General features: G+C 42.8%; 3 protein-coding genes across 3 annotated transcripts in view; all 3 read left to right on the top strand.

Annotated features, from left to right (window-relative positions):
- The window catches only part of LOC127694039 (CMRF-35-like molecule 4), a 51722-nt gene that overhangs the window by 8380 nt on the left and 21606 nt on the right, over positions 1–21736 (top strand). The window lies entirely within an intron of this gene.
- LOC127694038 (CMRF35-like molecule 3) overlaps positions 1–21736 on the top strand; it is a 59860-nt gene that overhangs the window by 25470 nt on the left and 12654 nt on the right. The window lies entirely within an intron of this gene.
- Positions 6588–20481, top strand: LOC127694043 (CMRF35-like molecule 5). The gene is made up of 4 exons (XM_052195425.1): positions 6588–6786; positions 9241–9582; positions 11032–11146; positions 19997–20481. Exons 1-4 carry the CDS (start codon positions 6747–6749, stop codon positions 20142–20144), a joined length of 645 nt encoding a protein of 214 aa, XP_052051385.1. The 5' UTR covers positions 6588–6746; the 3' UTR covers positions 20145–20481.

Raw genomic sequence — 21736 nt, 5'->3', positions numbered from 1 at the left:
ACTCAAAGAAAAAAAAAACACATGGTCATTTCATTGGATGCTGAAAAAGCATTTGACAAAATCCAGCATCCTTTCATGCTTAAAGTCTAGGAAAGAACAGGAATTCAAAGCCCATACCTAAACATAGTAAAAGCAATATACAGCAAACCGGTAGCCAGCATCAAACTAAATGGAGAGAAACTTGAAGTAATCCCACTAAAATCAGGGGCTAGACAGGGCTGCCCCCTTTCTCCTTATCTTTTCAATATTGTACTTGAGGTACTAGCTTGGGCAATTAGATAACATAAGGAGGTCAAAGGGATACAAGTTGGAAAGGAAGAAGTCAAACTATCATTATTTGCAGATGATATGATAGTCTACCTAAGTGACCCAAAAAACTCCACTAGGGAACTCCTACAGCTGATAAACAACTTCAGCAAAGTGGCAGGTTATAAAATCAACTCAAGCAAATCAGTAGCCTTCCTATACTCAATGGATAAGCAGGCTGAGAAAGAAATTATGGAAATGACCCCCTTCACAATAGCCACAAACAGTATAAAGTATCTTGGTGTGACTCTTACCAAACAGGTGAAAGATCTGTATGACAAGAACTTCAAGACTCTGAAGAAGGAAATGGAAGAAGACCTCAAAAATTGGAAAAACCTCCCATGCTTATGGATCAGCAGGATTAATATAGTTAAAATGGCCATTTTGCCAAAAGCAATATACAGATTCAACGCAATACTCATCAAAATCCCAACTCAATTCTTCACAGAGTTAGAGCAATCCTCAAATTCATCTGGAATAACAAAAAACCCAGGATAGCTAAAACTATTCTCAACAATAAAAAAAATTCTGGGGGTATCAGTATCCCTGACCTCAAGCAATACTACAGAGCAATAGTGTTAAAAACTGCATGGTATTTGTACAGTGACAGGCAGGCGGATCAATGGAACAGGATTGAAGATCCAGAAATGAACCCACACACCTATGGCCACTTGATCCTCGACAAAGCTTTTTTTTTTTTTTAAGAACATTAAGTAGAATTTTATTTTGATACCTTTCCTTATTTGGTAAGTTCACAGTTGTGTACAACATGACTCTATCATATCCACCCCAACTCCACCCTCCCACCCCCTCAGTCATGTGTTCCCTGCTTCCCTTCAGAACGCTAGCTGATCTTGCTGACTTGCTCTTGTGCAGGGAACCACAGCTGCCCTGAGCTCGTGATGGCGACACAAGGCCACACACAGAGCCCAGCATTCAGGCCTCTCTCCTCCCCTACCTCTGGCTGTGGAACTCTTTCCTCTCCTCCCTGCCTTGGGGTGTGATGGGGGTGTTATATAGGGCTGAGCACTCGATGGTCACTTACACCACAGCAGAAGGGAGCATCTCCAACCAAGGCTGAGGGCAGCACTAATTAAAGGGTAATGACATAGATATTTAGAAGACAATTTGACAGTGTGTCCAATAAATATGTACACCTTCCCCGAGACACACTCAAGGCTCTGTATCCTCCAGATCCGGTCATAGAAGGTGGTCTGTACTGATGATGTCCCTGTCCGATGGGATATCTCTGCTTCCCAGCCAACTTGGTGACAACCTCAACCTACATTTTACATCTGCTTGGCTTAAGGCTTTGCCACACACATGCTTGGGGGTTGCCAGGGGTGTAAGGAACTCTCTGTGTCTGATTCACCTGCACCATCATGCCAGGACTAGTGTTAGACTTTTCTCCCCTGTGTCAGAGTAAACCCAAAAACCAACACATTGAACAAGCGTTTTGGCAAAGGGATGTACCCCACCCTCCTATCTTTCTGTCTCCTTGCTTCCCTGATTGTCTGTCCATCTATCAATCTATCTCTACTTTTTCTCCTTTTCTTCTTTCCTTCCTTCCTTCCTTCCTTCCTTCCTTCCTTCCTTCCTTCCTTCCTTCCTTCCTTCATACCTTCCTTCATACCTTCCTTCCTTTCCTTCCTTCCTTCCTTCCTTTCCTTCCTTTCCTTCCTTCCTTCCTTCCTTCCTTCATACCTTCCTTCCTTCCTTCCTTTCCTTCCTTCCTTCATACCTTCCTTCCTTCCTTCCTTCATACCTTCCTTCATACCTTCCTTCCTTTCCTTCCTTCCTTTCCTTCCTTCCTTCCTTCCTTTTCTTCCTTCCTTTCCTTCCTTCCTTCCTTCCTTCCTTCCTTCCTTCCTTCATACCTTCCTTCATACCTTCCTTCCTTCCCTTCCTTCCTTCCTTCCTTCCTTCCTTCCTTCCTTCCTTCCTTCCTTCCTTCCTTTTCTTCCTTCCTTCCTCCCTTCCTTCCTTCATACTTTCCTTCCTTTTTCTTTCATTAACAGGGGCTCACTATATAGCCCAATCTAGTTTCCAATCCCAGATCTTCCTGCCTCTGTCTCCCCAGTTCTGGGATTACAGGTATGTGCTACCGTGTCCAGTAACATGACATGCTTCTAAGTCTCTTGCTTTATCATTTAATCTTCTGTCTCTGAGTCTCTCATACTGATATGTTGATGCTCTAACAGGCATCCTGCTGTGCTGCCCTCTGGTTGGCTGTGTAAGCACCCTGAAACATGGTTTTCCCTTCTGTGGTTGAACACTTTAGAGCCTCTATTCCCTTTTCTTCTCCCTCCTTCACCCTCCTCCTCTCTCACCCCCCTTCCTGTTTCTGATATGAAATAAAACACAAGCTGGGATTCCAAGCTCTCTTCACCAAGACCTGCTTTTTATGTGAGTTCTGCTGATCTGCCTCTGTTCTCCAAGCTTGTATATATATAAAAATATACATATATATACATATATACATACATATATATCAATGTAGAATCAGATAGATATAGTGGTAGACACAGATAAATAGAGATAGGTATATAGAGATGCATAGAAGGAGATATATCTTTAGATAAATGGCTTTTGATTGTAATGTAGGAAATTAGTATTTCCTTTGTGGCTTATGCCTTTGGCTCTCATTTAAGAAATTCTTTTACCAAGACAAGCACATGCTTGCAATCTGACAACATGACAGGTAGAGGCAGGAGAACCTGGAGTTTCATCCTCTGCTACATACTAAATTCCAGGACATCATAGACTACTTACCACTCTGTCTCAACAATCAGGTGGGACCTGGAGAGAAGGCTCGGCAGTTACAAGCCCTGGCTGCTCATCCAGGTCTGCAGCACACAGCAGCTCACAGTGATCTCTGACTCCATTCTAGGGGATCCAACTTCCTCCTCTGCCCTGTCTGGTCACTGCCAGGTGCAATAGCAGGCACAGAGACACAAACACTCATGCACAGAAGCATAAATGAAGATATCTTTAAAGAAAATAAACAACCTGAGAAGATGGAGAGGACACTAGTAATAACAACAGGAATAAGAGAAGTTGACACCCTAAAAGTTAAATTGTTTTGGGTATTGTAAACATCTTTATGCTTAATGCCTTACATTTTATTGAGTATATTTGTGATGTGCGTGTATACTTCAGCATGCCACAGTCTAAGCAGACCTTTGTGGAAATCAGTTCTCTCCTTCCACCTTCATGTGAGTTCTGAGCACTGAATTCAGGTCACCAGGCCTTCAGAGCATCATCACCCATTGAGCCTGCGTGGTTCACACTGGTGCACTGAGGTCTTCTAGCTAGAGCTGTAGTCTCAGGTCTTGGTGTCACAGCTCTTTTCTTAGGTATCAGTAAGTGTTCATCTGCACTGGCCAGGTCCTCTGCTGTTCACGTCTTGGGACAAGCCAATCAAGTTCCTAAGAAGAAAATAGACTATGGGCTGGAGAGAGGATGGTTCAATGGAGAACAACAGCTGATCTCACAGAGATACTGAATTCAGTTCTCAGCACCCACCTTGTGGATCTCACAACCCAGCTTAAGAGATCAATGCCTCCATTAGCCTCTCTAAGTACTGAACTTATATGATGCACAGACAGACAGACAGACAGACAAAACACTCACACATGAAAAACAACATAAAGTTTTTAAAAAAGAAAGAAAAGTTCTCTGAAAAGTCCATGCTGAGACTTTGCGTGCCAGCACATGTCTCAGTCAGGGTTTCTGTTGCTGTGATGAAACACCATGACCAAATGCAGCCCAGGGAGGAAAGGGTTATTTTGTTGTCTCTTCCATATCACAGTTCAGCATCAAAAGCAGACAAAACAGGAAGTCAGACAGGGCAGGAGTTGGTGCAGAGGCCACGGAGAGCTGCCACATACTGTTCTGCTACTCCTGCTGTGATCAGGCTTTTTTCTTACAGAGCTCAGGACCACCAGCTCAGAACGAAAATGGGCTGGTCCTCCCCCAAAAATCACTGAGAAAACGCCCTTTGTGTTTCTATGTGATGGTGGAGGTTTGCTTGTTTGTTGGTTGGTTATAGGGTTTTTGTTTTTTGTTTTTTGTTTTTTGTTTTTTTTTGTTTTTTTGTTGTTGTTTTGTTTTTTGTTTGTTTTTTTTTATAGAGTCTCTCTGTGTAGTCCTGGTGGCTGTCTTCGAACTCACAGAGATCCACCTGCCTCTGCCTCCCTAGTGCTGGCATCAAAGGTCTGTACCACTCTGCTGGCATGAAGGTGTTTTCTTACCTATGGTTCCCTTCCCTCAGATGACTCTAGCTTGGACCAAGTGGACATAAAAGCCAAGCAGCACAGAGCATCAAATGTATCATTAGGATAATGTCTAAGTTAGGGTTTCACTGCTATGAACAGACACCATCACCAAGGCAACTCTTCTAAGGACAACATTTAATTGGGGCTGGCTTACAGGTTCAGAGGTTCAGTCCATTATTATCAAGGTGGGGTAACATGGCAGCATCCAGGAAGGCATGGTGCAGGAGGAGCTGAGAGTTCTACATCTTCATCTGAAGGCTGCTAGCGGAATCCTGTCTTCTAGGCAGCTAGGGTGAGGGTCTTATTTCCCACACCCACAGTGACACACCCACTCCAACAGGGCCACACCTTCTAAGAGCTGAGCCCAGCACATAAAAACCATCACAGATAACTTCCTTTTCTATGAACATGGACTGTAACCCCAATTATTTGGGAACTTTGAGAATATCTTCTAAAGTTGGTGATATGGGTCAGCTTTGCTTTGTAAGCCTAATCACCTGAGGTCAATATCCGGGACTTACAGTGGAAGGAGAGAACTAACACACAAAGTTGTTCTCTGACTCCCATATGCAAGCTGTACCACACCCTGACACTCACAAATACATCACACAACACACATAGTCATAACATCAAATTTACTGCAAATAATAAAATGATCTTCATTAAATGATATTCTCTTTAGAACCTATTCATGTGTTTAGTAGATTTGATTTCGAATAAATTACATTTTAAAGATCTTTAAGTGATTTGTTTTATTTTAATTGTGTGTGTGTGAGAGAGAGAAAGAGAGAGAGAGAGAGAGAGAGAGAGAGAGAGAGAGAGAGAGAGAGAGAGAGAGAGAGAGAGAGAGAGACATTTGAAGGCCAACTTGGGTCCTCTGACAGAGCAGTATGCAGTCCATCACTGAGCTGTTTCTCCAGTCCCTCTATTTCATTTTTAATTATCTTTATGTGTGTATGACTGTGTGTGGCTATGCGCATGTGAATGCAGTTTTCCTGAAGGTCAGAAGTGGCTTTTACCCATAAGCCATCCCTCTAACTCCTTATATTTATTTAGTTATGTGTTTATAGATTGATCATGCATTTTTATTACTTTTTAGTTATGTGTCTGTGCGAGATCAGAGCTTCAGAACTCCCTATAGCTACTGGCAATTTGTGTGTCATCTCATGTGGTTGTTGGGAGTAGAACTTGTGTCTTCTGGAAGAACAGCAAGTACTCTTAGCCACTGAACCATCCCTCCAGCCTCATGTTTTGATTTTCAATGGTTTCCTTAGACTGGAGATGTGGCTCAATGTTAGCATGCTTGTCTACTGTGTATAAATCCGTGGGTTTGATCCCAGTACCACACAAAGAAAGGAAAAGAATATTATTAAATGATATTTGTATTGGTGGCTGAAGTGGTGTGTGTGTGTATGTGTGTGTGTCTCTGTGCCTGTGTGTGTCTCCGTGTGTGTGCGTCTCCGTGTGTGTGTGTGTGTGTGTGTGTGTGTGTGTCTGTGTGTGTCTCCGTGTGTGTGTGTGTGTGTGTGTGTTTGTGTGTGTCTCTGTGTGTCTCTGTGTGTGTGTCTCCATGTGTGTGTGTGTGTGTGTGTTTGTGTGTGTCTGTGTCTGTGTGTCTGTGTGTGTGTGTCTGTCTGTGTCTGTGTGTGTCTCCGTGTGTGTGTCTGTGTGTTTGTGTGTTAGTAAACCTCCTGCCATAACAATGAGCTACTACAGATGGACTTGGCCTGAGCTGCCTTGTGTTCCCTTGCTACTGCAGCCACCCTACCATTGGTTGCTCTCTTCTCCCATGATCCCCTGCAACTCAGTTACCTCCCAGGTGAGGGATATGCTGTATTCCATCATTTGTGTCTGTCTATACCGATCTGTCTGTCTGCATCTCTACTTGTGAATCCCATTTGTTTTTCAAGTTCATGTCTAGCTTTCATATCTATTCATAGAGGAAGTTGCATGTTCACCCAGCTGTATCTCATATGCAATAACTTGGTCTTTTCAAAGGTTGTCATCAGCTTCGTCCAGTATGCAAAATTGATAAGTTGGCTCAAGGAAGTTACTGAGAAGTTACGTGAAGGAGACAGACCTAAAGGGAACTCAAGCTGAGCTTCAAGTCCTCACAAGGTGCTGACATCTGTCACCACCAAGGACAGGAGAGGAGACAAGACCATGTGGCAGTTCTCCGCTCTGCTCTTCCTCTTCCTCCCAGGTAAGCAGCAGGGGCTTTAGACACTTCATGTCAGTGGGGAGGGCGACACTGACGGTCTGCCCTGGGTTAGGGAAAACCAGGTGATTCCTTCACCAGCTGCTTACTCCCAAAACAAAAGGCAAGATTTTGGCATCTGATGGATTCTGTGGGTATTGCAGAAAAACCAAAACCAAAACAATTAAAAAAACAAAAAACAAAAACAAAACAAAAAAAAACCCCAAACCTTCAAGAGTATGTCTCTCAATTCTAGCTTCTCCATAAAAGCTGATGAGTGAGCAGATGAACTAATTCTCTAAAAATGTATTTTTACTTTTATGTTTGGCACATGCAGCCTAGGATGCCCCTGGACTTGTGATCCTCCAGACTCCACCCTCTGAGTGTTGGAATTTCTAGCATGCAGCTCTATCTTGCTACATTTTGAGTTTTAGTTGACACAGTGATTAATACTTACAGGGGCTGGGTGTGGTGGTGGTTGCCTTTAATGCCAGCACTCATAAGCAGAGGTGAGTGGAACTCTTGTGAGTTCGAGGTCAGCCTGGTCCACATTTTGAATCCCTGTTTTAAAAAGAAAAAAGCCTAAAGGAGTAGAATATGACTTTTGTACATGTTTGTACAGTGTATAATGATTAGGTCATGGCAGTTGGGCTTCAATCAAAGCTGTTTGTCATTTCTTTGAAATCTCAACTATGATGTATTTTGAAACATTCAGTTGTCAGCCATATTTTTCATCTTTCTCATACGATTCTATAAGTTGTTATTCCCATCAAATGACAGACACTCCTGTGTCCTAACAACTCTCCCTCTATGTCATTAGCACTCTCTGATCTTCGCTAATACCCTTCCCTAGCTGATAACCATTATTCTGTTCTCTACTTCTTTGAGGTTTACTTTTGTTCTTTTAAGAAAAAATGTGTCTCTGTCACCCACATATGTGGAAGCCACAGATAGACTCTGGGTTCCTTTCTCTATCACTCTCTACCTTGTTTGTTTAGACATGGTCTCTTGCTGAGCCTGGCTCTCAGATACAGTCTATATGAGCAGTGATCTCCAGGATGCTCCTGTCTGTGGAGTTACAGACACGCCCTACCTTACCTGGCTTCCCACCTGTCAGACCTATCTCCTGAAAAGATTTTCTCCCACACTGCAGGCTGTCTCTCCATGCTTTTGGTTGAATCCTTTTATTTTAAAATAATTACATTCAGCAGTTTTTGTTTTCTTACCTATGGCACTGTGGACCTATTTTGTTGTTGTTGTTGTTGTTGATGATGCCAAAAACCAAAGTACTTCCTTTATAGTTTTTCTTCATTGTTTTAAAGAGTTATGTATTATATATATATAAATATCTGTATCTATATATCTACATCTCTACATCTATCTATCTCTATCTCTGTCTATCTCTGTCTTTCTCTGTCTGTCTCTCTGTCTCTGTCTGTCTCTCTGCCTCTCGGTCTAGATGTCTCTCTGTCTACATGTCTAGATATCTATTTATCTACCCATACTGTCAATGTCTTCAGATATACAAGAAGAGGGTATCAGATCCCATTATAGTTGGTTGTGAGCCTCCATGTGGGTGCTATGAATTGAATTCAGGACCTCTGGAAGAGCAGCCAGTGCTCTTAACCACTGACACATCTCCCCAGATCCTCCTTTTTCATTAAGCAGGTAATTGAATATTTCTTGTTTGTGCATGCTGTGTAAGCACAGAACCAACAGTGCTGCATCCTCAGTCCTTACCAGGAACAATGGGACTCAGATTACAAGGATCTTAAGGAAAGCACAGGGTTTGTGTGCTGTGGGCTCTACACCAATGGAAATCAGATTGCTTGGTGTCATTTTGGTCAGCCTCCAAGGCTGACCCACAGACTGCTGGAACTACCACAAGTGGATCTGTGTGGCCATGGGGTGTTGCTTCTTCACATGAACCTCCTGAGGGTCATAGGTACAGACATGAAGATAGGATCATGTCAAGTGGACAAGGACTTCTGACACTTCCTCTGCTCCAGCCATTTGATCTTCTGAGAGCTGTCACTGGGCTTTTCATCCTTTTTTCTCTTTTTTTCTCTTTCTCTTTTTCTCTTTCTCTTTCTTTTTCCTTTTTCTTTTCTTTCATTTCCTTTCCTTCTTTCATTTCTCTCTCTCTCTCTATTTCTTTCTTTCTTTCTTTCTTTCTTTCTTTCTTTCTTTCTTTCTTTCTTTCTTTCTGTCTTTCTGTCTTTCTGTCTTTCTTTCTTTCTTTCTTTCTTTCTTTCTTTCTTTCTTTCTTTCTTTCTTTCTTTCTGTCTTTCTTCTTTTTCTTTTGAGACATCAACCAATAGGATAACGATGCTGATCTGTCTTGGGAACAGGGCAGCCCTTCACTGGTTGTTATTCAGCTCATAGACTCTACTTGGCACAGTAGAGCTCTGCCCTTGGAGGAGAGGATTAGTGAGTGGTTTGTGCATTTGTGTTTTCCAGGTGGATGCACTGTTCAAGGTTCAATCACAGGTCAAAAGGGGGCGAGAGGTAAGGAGCAGGGTTCCTTGACAGTGCAGTGCCGATATACCTCAGACTGGAAGGAATATGAGAAGTACTGGTGCCGAGGAGCAGGTTGGAGATCATGTGAGTTTCTCATTGGAACCGATAAATCAGACAAGTTGGTGAAGAAGAACCGTGTGTCCATCCAGGACAACCAGACAGACTTCATCTTCACGGTGACCATGGAGGATCTGAGAATGAGTGATGCTGGCATTTACTGGTGTGGAATTTCAAGAATTGGGCAGGATCACATGTTTGAAGTGAATGTGAATGTTGACCCAGGTAAGAAAAAATTCCAGAAAATCCTGGTTGGACTGCAGCAGGATCAGCACCCCTTCTACAAGCCTTACTAGAAAAGAGAAACTGAGTCTACTCTATTTGCCCTGTTTTCTACAAGAAAGAGGGTGAGCTTGGAAAGCTGTGTCTCTTTGTATGAGTGTCTTAGATATTCTCAATTCTACAGATCTGGGAATTGAACTCAAATCTCATGTGTGCTAGCCAAGCACTTCACCACTGAGCTAAAGTCTCATCCTGAGACCCTGCCCCCTTTTACACAACATAAAGGAAGCTGCAAAATCTTTAATTCTGGACAAGATAGAATAATAAGGATCAGGTTTATGTCTTGCTTTAAACAACCACAACAAAGAAAATTGGAATTGGAGAGATGCCTCAGTAATCAAGAGCACTGGCATCTCTTCCAGAGGACTGCCTTTCCTTCCCAACATCCACATGGTAGCTTGCAAACAACCATCTGTAACTCCAGTTCAAGGGAATCTGAGGCCCTCTTCTTGACTCCATGGTCATGCAAGTACATGGTGCGCATACATACAAGAGAACACTCATCAAATATACATGGATTTAAAAAAAATATGAAAAACGGAAGTGTTTCTGCATATTGTACACCAGGTAGTAACGAATGTGCTCTGAAGGAGGCGAGTTTTAAAGGGGAGCTGTTTCTTTTCTCTGCACATCATCTTTCCTAAGAAAAGAATTAATGTGTTAGGCATGGTTGTACACACCTTTAATTCCACCAATAGGGAGGTAGAGGTAGGCAGATCTCTGAGGTTTAGTCCAGTTTTGTCTACAAAGTGAGTCCCAAATGAGCCGGGGCTACACAGAGAAACCCTGTTTCCACAAACAAACAAATAAAAAATGAGTAAGTGAGTGAATGAGTGAGTGAATGAATGAATAATAAGTGAGTGAGTGGGAAATTGGATAAGTAAGAAATTAAGTTCCGGATGGTGACTGGGAACTGAGCGCCTGTCTTAGTCAGGGTTTCTATTCCTGCACAAACATCATGACCAAGAAGCAAGTTGGGGAGGAAAGGTTTTATTCAGCTTACACCTTCCACATTGCTGTTCATCACCAAAGGAAGTCAGGACTGGAACTCAAGCATGTCAGAAAGCAGGAGCTGATGCAGAGGCCATGGAGGGATGCTTCTTACTGGCTTGCTCAGCCTGCTCTCTTATAGAACCCAAAAATGCCAGTCCAAAGATGGTCCACAAGGGACCCTCCCCCTTGATCACTAATTGAGAAAATGCCCCAGAGCTGGCTCTCATGGAGGCTTTTCCACAACTGAAGCTTCTTTCTCTTGATAACTCCAGCCTGTGTCAAGTTGACACACAAAACCAGCCAGTACAGCACCTTAATTCCTAGTGGAAAGAACTTAAGACCAAATGCAGAGCTAGACTATCTACAAAAGGACTAAACCATGTTCTCTTGAATCTTCAGCTCAGGAGAGTTCAGCTACAAACTTGACCAATATGGCCACACCTGTGACATCCACACCACCAACCACGGAGAACACTGGCAAGGAACAAGTGACTCAGCCCAGCCCCCACACCAGGTAAGCAGAGTTGGACCCTGGAAGCTCCTTCCCACTGGGCTGGCCCTGTGGCCTCTCCCCTGGGAGGGCCTCCAAATAGAACACAAAATGCCCAGGAATCCTAGGATTCAGGAAAACCAATCATTTTTTGCCCAAGTATGTCCCAAGCGTTACTTTACACTGCTATAGTCCTTCATCTGAATACCACATCGGCCTGTTCATCTTGCATGTTTTTGCTAACCTCAGTAACTATCTTGTAGAAACACTTGGGCTGGTGGATTCTCCTGTCACAGCCTGAGGTGGGCACCCCAATCCTTTCATCTTTTATTATACCAAGACTCCCATTCTAAGTTTCCACTACAGGAAGGTAACATCTTCAACTGAGTTAAAAGAGAGACTGAGCCTTTGTGTCTCCTCTGTATGTCTCCCAGAGGGCAGCAGAGAGGGCCACAGTTGTGTCTCCACTGAGTTAGAAGAGATCCCTGTCTCATCAGCTTCTGGTTCCAACCTATAATTAAATCTCCTTGTTCCTATCCAGTGTGTGGGATCTCCACAGTGCAGAGGAGAAGTGGGACTCTGGGGAGTGTGGTGTGCCTGGATAATGCTTGTCACTCTTGAAGGTGTGGAGAGGAATTCCCAGCACTGTTGAGCTACCTTGGCCTCTACCCATTGAGCCATCTTATCAGCCTCTGTTGGGAATTCTCTGTGTGGACCATGGGACAGTTTCAGGCGTAAAACTTTCTAGAGACAGGCTTTGAATTGTTAGCTCTTTGTGACTTCCTGTGGTGATAAGACAGGAGTCCTCTCTCCCAGGTGTCATAAGGTCCTGTCTCCATTCTCCATATCGCAACAGTACCTGACCCGTCAGCTCCCCTCTCTCAAAGGTGGCTCTGCCCTGGGACTGAGTGCACACTTCTCTTCTATGGAGGATCTTGGGGTGCACAAATCCCTTAGAAGTGTGCCAGTATTATCCCTGGTTCTGGGATTCTGAGTGACCACCAGATAAACAAAGCAGAGCCTAGGCAGTGCATGGGGCATCTCAAGTGCCCTGAGGAACCCAATCACCCCCTCCATGTTCCCCTGTATCCCCTTATCCCAATAACCATTTGCTGCTGGAAGAAACTCAGAGAATCCCTCAAGGTTCCCCTTCTGTGGGCAGAGGATCAAGCAGGATGGAAGACAGGCTTTCAGCTACTTTGGTGCTCAGTGTTCTCCATGTCTGCAGTTCATTCTCCAATAATGGAGCCTCCCTTATTCATAGAAACTAAATCTGTGCATCTCTCTAAGGGCTGGGCAGTTGACAGAAGTGAAGGAAGGGACCCAACCTCTCTTTTAATTTTACTTTTATCTCTCCTTATTGTCATCCTTCATTATAGTCATCATCCTCATTTGAGATAGGATCTCATGTAGCCCAGGTTAACCATAATCTCATGGTGTACTTAGGATTCATCTTGAATGCCTGATCTTCTTGTCTCTGCCTCTCCAAAACTGGGATTACAAGAATATATCATCGCACCCAGCTCCTGGTTCTCCATTTTGATTTTCCCCTTATGTATTTCCCTTCAACCTCCTCTGTGGGTCCATACTGAAGAGTGGAAACTACAATCTCACTAATGTCATTACTCTGCAGTAGAGTCCACTCTCCACAGGGCCCTCCAATTATCTTCCTTTCTAGAAGTTTCCATCTGATCATTCCTCAGAGAAGACTCCCCAGTGCCCTTTCTGGTTGACACTGGGAATGGGTGGGTCAGGCAAACATGGAGTCTCACTACCCTGTTTGTCCCCAAAACAATGGCAGACCTGAGGGGTTCTTGTGAGTGCCAGTTGCTTATCTAAAAATGGGGACTCAGAAATGACACTCAGATACAGACTTGCTGAGATAGAGTTAGCTTCCTGCCAATCAGGAGCTACATAAACACATCCAGAGCCTGGTGTGATGGCTCTGGGGAAATGGGACTGCCAGCGAAGGACATCTGAGTTTGAGCCACATCACCTACAGGAAAAGTCGGGCATGGAGGCACCTACTCGAAATACCAGAGCTGCTGAGGGAGAGACAGGAGGATGCCTGAGACTCACTGACTAGCCAGCCTACTTGGGAAGCTTCAGGCTAGTAAGAGGTCCTGTACAAAGCAAGGTATGGGCCAGGTGTGGTGGCTCAGACCTTTGATCCCAGCACTTGGGAGGCAGAGGCAGGTCAAGCTCTAGTTTAGGACCAGTCTAGACTCCATAGTGAATTCCATTCTAGCCAGAGCTACATAGCCAGACCTGTTGCAGAACAAACACAAAGTGGTGATTCTTGAGGAATGACCAAGGTTATTTTCTGATCTCTCCAAATTCATGCACACACATGTGCATCTGCATACATACACATGAGCACACACATACAATTTTTTCTATATTCTTTGTTTACATTCTGAATGCTTTCCTCTTTCCTGGTTCCCCTCTCCCCTTCAAGTCTCATAAGCCCTACTTCCTAATCACCCCCCAGCCATTTCCCTGTCCTGGTACTCCCCTACAATGGTGAATCAACTCTTTTCAGAGCCAGAGCCCTCTCTTTCCCTCTTCTTGGGTATCATTTGATATGCTAACTGTGTCTTGAGAATTCAGAGTTTCTGGGCTAATTAATATCCACTTATCAGTGATTGCATTCTATGTGTATTCTTTGGTGATTGGGTTACCTCACTTAGGATGATATTTTCCAGTTCCAACCATTTGCCTAAGAATTTCATGAATTCATTGTTTTTAATTCCATTGGGTAAATATACCACATTTTCGGTATCCATTCCTCCATTGAGGGACATCTGGGTTCTTTCGAGCTTCTGGCTATTATAAATAAGGCTGCTATGAACATAGTGGAGCATGTGTCCTTATTGCATGCAGGGGAATCCTCTGGGTATATGCCCAGGAGAGGTTTAGCAGGGTCCTCCTGAAGTGTCATGCCCCAATTTCTGAGGAACCGCCAGACTGATTTTTAAAGTGGTTGTACCATCTTGCAATCCCACCAGCAGTGGAGGAGTGTTTCTCTTTCTCCACATCCTGGCCAACACCTGGTGTCTCCTGAGTTTTTAACCTTAGCCATTCTGACTGGTGTGAACTGAAATCTCAAGGTTGTTTTGATTTTCATTTCCCTAATGATTAATGATGTTGAACATTTCTTAAAGTGCTTCTCAGCCATCCAAAGTTCTTCATGTGAAAATTCTTTGTTTAGCTCTGTACCCCACTTTTTAATAGGATTGTTTTGTTCTCTGGGTTCTACCTTCTTGAGTTCTTTGTATATATTGGATATTAGCCCTCTGTCAGATTTAGGGTTGGTGAAGATCCTTTCCCAATCTGTTGGTTGATGTTTTGTCCTTTTGACAGTGTCCTTTGCCTTACAGAAACTTTGTAATTTTATGAGGTCCCATTTGTCAATTCTTGATCTTAGAGTATAAGCTATTGGTGTTCAGTTCAGGGAATTTTCCCCTGTGCCCATGTCCTCAAGGGTCTTCCCCTGTTTCTTTTCTATTAGTTTCAGTGTGTCAGGTTTTATGTGGAGGTCCTTGATCGACTTGGAGTTGAGCTTAGTACAAGGAGATAAGAATGGATCAATTCCCCATTGTTTTGCATGCTGACCTCCAATTGAACCAACACCATTTGTTGAAAAGGCTATCTTTTTCTCCCTGGATGTTTTCAGGTCCTTTGTTGAAGATCAAGTGACCATAGGTGTGTGGGTTCATTTCTGGGTCTTCAATCCTATTCCATTGATCCACTTGCCTGTCATTGTACCAATACCATGCAGTTTTTATCACTATTTCTCTGTAGTAATATTTGAGGTCTGGGATGCTGATTCCCCCAGAAGTTCTTTTACTGTTGAGAATAGTTTTAGCTACCCTGGGTTTTTTGTTATTCCAGATGAATTTGAGAATTGCTCTTTCTAACTCTATGAAGAATTGAGTTGGGATTTTGATGGGGATTGCATTGAATCCGTATGTTACTTTTGGCAAGATAGCCATTTTAACTATATTAATCCTGCCAATTCACGAGTGTGGAAGATTTTTCCATTTTCTGAGGTCTTCTCGACTTCCTTCTTCAGAGATCTGAAGTTCTTGTCGTATAGGTCTTTCACTTGTTTGGTTAGAGTCACCCCAAGATACTTTATGCTGTTTGTGGCTATTGTGAAGTGTGTCATTTCCCTAATTTCTTTCACAGTCTGCTTATCCTTTGAGTATAGAAAGGCTACTGATTTGCTTGAGTTGATTTTGTAACCAGCCACTTTGCTGAAGCTGTTTATCAGCTATAGGAGTTCTCTGGTAGAGTTTTTTGGGTCACTTACATATATTATCATATCATCTGCAAATAGTGATAGTTTGAATTCTTCCTTTCCAAATTGTATCCCTTTGACCTCCTTACCTTGTCCAATTGCTCTAGCTAGGACTTCAAGAACTATATTGAAAAGATATGGAGAGAGGGGGTAGCCTTGTCTAGTCCCTGATTTTAGTGGGATTGCTTCAAGTTTCTCTCCATTTAGTTTGATGTTGGCTACCGGTTTGCTGTATATTGCTTTTACTATGTTTAGATATGGGCCTGGAATTCCTGTTCTTTCCAAGACTTTTAGCATGAAAGGATGCTGAAATATGTCAAATGCTTTTTCAGCATCTAATGAGATGCTCATATGGTTTTTTTCTTTGAGTTTGTTTATGTAGTGGATTGCATTGATGGATTTCTGTATATTGAACCATACCTGCATCCCTGGGATGAAGCCTACTTGATCATGGTGGATGATCATTTAGATGTGTTCTTGGATTTAGTGGGCAAGAATTTTATTGAGTATTTTTGCATCGATATTCATAAGGGAAATTGGCCTGAAGTTCTCTTTCTTTGTTGGATCTTTGTGTGGTTTTGGTATCAGCGTAATTGTGGCTTTGTAGAATGACTTGGATAGTGTTCCTTCTGTTTCTATTTGGTGGAATAGTTTGAAGAGTATTGGTGTTAAGTCTTCTTTGAAGGTTTGAGAGAATTCTGCACTAAAACCATCTGGTCCTGTGCTTTTTCTTTTATTTTTTATTTTTTATTGTTTGTAGTTGGAAGGCTTTCTATGACCCCTTGTATTTCTTTAGGGGTTATGGGTCTGTTTATATGATCTACTTGATCCTAATTTAATCTTGGTATTTGGTATCTGTTTAAGAAATTGTCCATTTCCTTCAGATTCTCCACTTGTGTTGAGTACAAGCTTTTGTAGTAGGATCTGATAATTTTTTTGAATTTCCTCAGTTTCTGTTGTTATATCTCCCTTTTCATTTCTAATTTTGTTAATTTGGATACTGTTTCTGTGCCCTTAGGTTAGTCTGGCTAAGGGTTTATCTATCTTGTTGATTTTTTCAAGGAACCAGCTCCTGGTTTTGTTGATTCTTTGTATGGTTCTCTTAGTTTCTACTTGATTGATTTCAGCCCTGAGTTTGATGATTTCCTGTCTTCTTCTCCTCCTGAGTGAATTAGCTTCTTTTTGTTACAGGGCTTTCAGTTGTGCTGTTAAGCTTCTAGTGTATGCTCTCTCCAATTTCTTTATGGAGACACTCAAACCTGTGAGTTTTCCTCTTAGCACTGCTTTCATGGTGTCCCATAGATTGGGTATGTTGTGCCTTCATTTTCGTTAGATTCTAAAAAGTCTTTGATTTCTTTCTTTATTTCTTCCTTGACCAAGGTATCATTGAGTAGAGTATTGTTCAGTTTCCATGTGTATGTGAGCTTTCTGTTGTTTTTGTTGCTATTAAAGACCACTTTTACTCCATAGTGATCTGATAGGAGGCATGGGATTATTTTGATCTTCTTATATTTGTTGAGGTCTGTCTTGTGACCAACTATATGATCGATTTTGGAGAAGGTACCATGAGGTGCTGAGAAAAAGGTATATTCTTTTGCTTTGGGATGAAAAGTTCTATATATATATATCTGTTAAATCCAATTGGTGCAAAGCTTCAATTAGTTTTACTGTGTCCCTGTTTAGTTTCTGTTTTCCTGATCGGTCCATTGAGGAGAGTGGGGTGTTAAAGTCACCCACAATTATTGTGTTAGGTGCAATGTGTGCTTTGAGCTTTAGTAAAGTTTCTTTTATGAATGAGGGTGCCCTTGCATTTGGAGCATAGATGTTCAGGATTGAGAGTTCTTCTTGGTGGATTTGATCAGCAAGAAGTGTCCTTCCATGTCTCTTTTGATGGCTTTAGGTTGAAAGTCAATTTTATCTGATATTAGAATGGCAACTCGGCTTGTTTCCTGAGACCATTTGCTTGTAGAATTGTCTTCCAGCCTTTTACTCTAAGGTAGTTTTTGTCTTTGACACTGAAGTGAGTTTCCTGTATGCAGCAAAATGTAGGGTCCTGTTTCCTTATCCCGTCTTTTAGTCTATGTCTTTTTATTGGGGAATTGAGTCAATTGATGTTAAGGGATATTAAGGAATAGTGATTATTGCTTCCTATCATTTTTGATGCTAATTTTATACTTGTGTGGTTATCTTCTTTTGGGTTTGATGAAAGAAGGTCATTGTTCTGCTTTCTCCAGGCTATAGTTTCCCTCCGTGTATTGGTGTTTTCCCACTATTATCCTTTGTAGGGCTGGGTTTGTATAAAGATATTGTGTAAATTTGGTTTTGTCATGGAATCTCTTGGTTTCTCCATCTATAGTGATTGAGAGTTTCACCGGGTATAGTAGTCTTGGCTGGTATTTGTGTTCTCTTAGAGTCTGCATCAGATCTGCCTAGGATCTTCTAGCTTTCATGATCTCTGGTGAGAATTCTGGTGTAATTCTGATATGTCTTCCTTTATATGTTACTTGCCCTTTTTCTCTTACTGCCTTTAGTATTCTTTCTTTGTTTAGTACATTTGGGGTTTTGATTATTATGTGACAGGAGTTATTTCTGTTCTGTTCCAGTCTGTTTGGAGTTCTGTAGGCTTCTTGTATATTCATGGGCATCTCTCTCTTTAGGTTAGGGAAGTTTTCTTCCATAATTTTGTTGAAGATATTTGCTGGCCCTTTAAGTTGTAAATCTTCACTCTCATCTATGCCTATAATCCTTAGGTTTGGCCTTCTCATTGTCTACTGGATTTCCTGGATGTTTTGGGTTACAAGCTTTTTGCATTTTGCATTTTCTTTGACCGTTGAGTCCATGGTTTCTATGGTATCTTCGGCATCTGAGATTCTTTCTTCTAACTCTTGTATTCTGTTGTTGATAATTGCATCTATGGCCCCTGAATTGTTCCCAAGGTTTTCTGTCTCCAAAGTTGTCTCCCTTTGCGATTTCTTAGTTGTTTCTACTTCTGTTTTTAATTCCTGGATGCTTTTGCTCAATTCCTTCACTTGCTTGTTTGTGTTTTCCTGTAATTCTTTAAGAGATTTTTGTGTTTCCTCTTTCATGACTTCTGCCTTTTAACCAAAGTTCTCCTGTATTTCTTTAAGTGATTTTTTTCATTTCCTCTTTATTGGCTTCTATCTTTTGTCCCATATTCTCCTGAATTTCTTTAAGTGATTTTTGTGTGTCCCTTGTAAGGGCTTCTAACTTTTGATCATTTTTCTCCTGAATTTCTTTAAGAGATTTATTTATGTCCTTTTTGTGTTTCTCTAACAGCATCATGACCAGTGATTTTAAATCCAACTCTTGTTTTTCTGGTGTGTTGGGTTATCCAAGACTTGCTGTTGTTGGAGAATTGGGTTCAGATGCTGCCATAATTCCTTGGTTTCTGTTAGTAATGTTCCTATGTTTGCCTTTAGCCATCTAGTTCTCACTGGTGTTAGTTGGTCTTATTGTCATTGGCTGGTGCTTCAAACTCCTGTGGGCCTGTAAGACAATTTCTGTGACACTGGATGACTGGGTTTCCCCTGGCACAGATTGCTGATGTGCTGCCTTCCTCTTTTGTTCTGTTGGAACCCTGCTGAGTCTTGCCCCAAGCAATGTTATACTTGGGTTGTCTCAGTGAACCAGGTGCTCTCCGACTACTCTGTCATGGAGCAAAGATTGTGGCGGGGAGTCACTCCCTCTGCTGATCCCCACATAAGACACAGGCTGGCTGGCAGATGAACCGCCTATGTGCTCAGATCCTGGGCACAGGCAGACCCCTGGCGGTTTGTGCCCTCAGATCTTAAACTCAGGATATGTCAGTACCTGGTGCTGCATTTCTACCCCGGTAGGCAGCAAAGATGGAGTCGGGAAGTCACTTCCTCTTCCGATCCCCATGTAGGACACAGGCCTCATGACAGGCTGGCTGGCAGATGAACCACTTATGTGCTCAGGTCCTGGGTACAGGCAGACCCCTGGTGGTTTGAGCCCCCAGAGATCTTAAACTCAGGATATGTCAGTACCTCATGCTGCCTTTCTGCCCTGGTAGGCAGCAAAGATGGCAGCCACACACATACAATTATGTCTGTAAAATAATTAAGCCTCAGGGTGTTGTGCCACAAGCTACCTAGCATTTGGGAGGTAAAGGCAGATGGATATCAAGGAGTTTAAGGTCACCTTGGTCTACATAATTAGTTCCAGGACAGCTAGACTACAGAATATAAATAAATAAATAAATAAATAAATAAATAAATAAATAAATGCCACTCAGGAGTAAGTGCTAGGGGTCTAGTTAGAAGAGAAATGGTTGTGGGTTTGGAAGGCAAAGCCAGCCTGGTTAGAGGCCACAGGGGGAGAGACCCACGGGCTTGGTCTGAAGAGAGCAGGTCAGGCCCTCAGCTCAAGCCTACTTCGTGGGTTCTGTGTTCTTCACACTCAGGCAGTCCTTGTCCTTGTCCCTGCATAGATCTCTGTGGACACAGGCCTGGGTTAGAGACAGCCACACAGGGGAGGGCATCAGGGTCTCCATCTGTGAAGGGAGCTTATGGTGACTATGTCCCTTACAGGTCTCTTCTGAGCAGCCTCTACTTCCGGGTCCTGGTGTTTCTGGAGTTGCCCCTGCTCCTGAGCATGTGTGGTGCCGTCCTCTGGGTGAATAGGCCTCAGAGGTGCTCTGTGGGAAGCAGTGCTCAGCCCTGTTATGAGAACCAGTGACATCTGTTGACATCGAGGTCATGTCCCTGGACACAGCTTCTGTCATGGCTGAGGAAAACCAGTAAATATTTTTGAGAATGCTCTGAGACTTTTAGAAGATTCTTTGTGCTGTATCAAACACATAAAAGATTGTACCAAATGAATACCTTTATATTTAAATAAAATTTCAGAGTAGAAAGATGGCTCAGTGGTTAGAATACATGTTCTTCCAGAGGTCCTGAGTTCAATTCCCAGTAACCACTTGGTGGCTCACAGCCATCTGTAATTGATTCTGACGCCCTCTTCTGGCATACAGGTGTACGTTCAGATGGAACACTCACATACATAATTAAATAAATAAAGCTTTAAAAAAAACATTAAGTAGAATTTTATTTTGATACCTTTCCTTATTCCTTGGTAAGTTCACACTTGTGTACAACATGACTATCAAATCCACTGATACCCCACCCTCCAAGCCCCCCAGTGTGTTCCCTGCTTCCCTTCAGAACGCTAGCTGATCTTGCTGACTTGGTCTTGTGCAGGGAACCACAGCTGCCCTGAGTTCGTGATGGCGACACAAGGCCACACACAGAGCCCAGCATTCAGGCCTCTCTCCTCCCCTACCTCTGGCTGTGGAACTCTTTCCTCTCCCTCTCTGCCTTGGTGTGGGACGGGGGTGTTATATAGGGCTGAGCACTCGATGGTCACTTACACCACAGCAGAAGGGAGCATCTCCAACCAAGACGGAGGGCAGCACTAATTAAAGGGTAGTGACGTAGATCTTTAGAAGACAATTTGACTGCTTGATCAATAAATATGTACACCTTTCATGAGAAAAACTCAGGGCACTATATCCTCCATATTAGGTCATAGAAGGTGGTCTGTACTGATGATGTTCCTGTCTGATTGGATATCTCTGCTTCCCAGTCACCTTGGTGACAACCTGAACCTAGCATTTTACATCTGCTTGGCTTAAGGTTTTGCCTCACACATGCTCAAGGATTTGCCAGGTGTGTAAGGAACTCTCTGTGTCTGATTCACCTGCACCACCATGCCAGGACCAGTGTTAGACTTTTCTCCCTGTGTCAGAGTAAACCCAAAGCCCAACACATTGAACAAGCATTTTGGCAAAGGGATGTACCCCACCCTCCTATCTTTCTGTCTCCCTGCTTCCCTGCCTGTCTGTCTATCAATCTATCTCTCATTTTCTCCTTTTCTTTCTTTCTTCCTCCCTCCCTCCCTCCCTCCTTCCTTCCCTCCCTCCCTTCCTTCTTTCCTTCCTTCCTTTTTCTTTCATTAACATGGGCTTACTATATAGCCCAAGCTAGTTTCCAACCCCATATCTTCTGCCTCTGTCTCCCCAGTTCTGGGATTATAGGCATGTGCTAAAGTGTCCAGTAACATGACATACTTCATTTCTAAGGCTCTGGCTTTATCATTTAGCCTTGTGTCTCTGAGACTCACACACTGATATGCTGACAGTCTAGCATGCATCCTGCTGTGCTGTCCTCTGGTTGACTATGTAACACCCTGGGACATAGTTTTCCCTTCCCTGGTTGAACACTTTAGAGCCTCTTTTCCCTTTTCCTCTCCCACTCTCCCCTTCCTGCTTC

The sequence above is a fragment of the Apodemus sylvaticus genome, chromosome 10, assembly GCF_947179515.1.
Source record: "Apodemus sylvaticus chromosome 10, mApoSyl1.1, whole genome shotgun sequence".
Taxonomy (NCBI): Eukaryota; Metazoa; Chordata; class Mammalia; order Rodentia; family Muridae; genus Apodemus; species Apodemus sylvaticus.
This window is presented reverse-complemented; position numbering and strand designations above follow the sequence as displayed.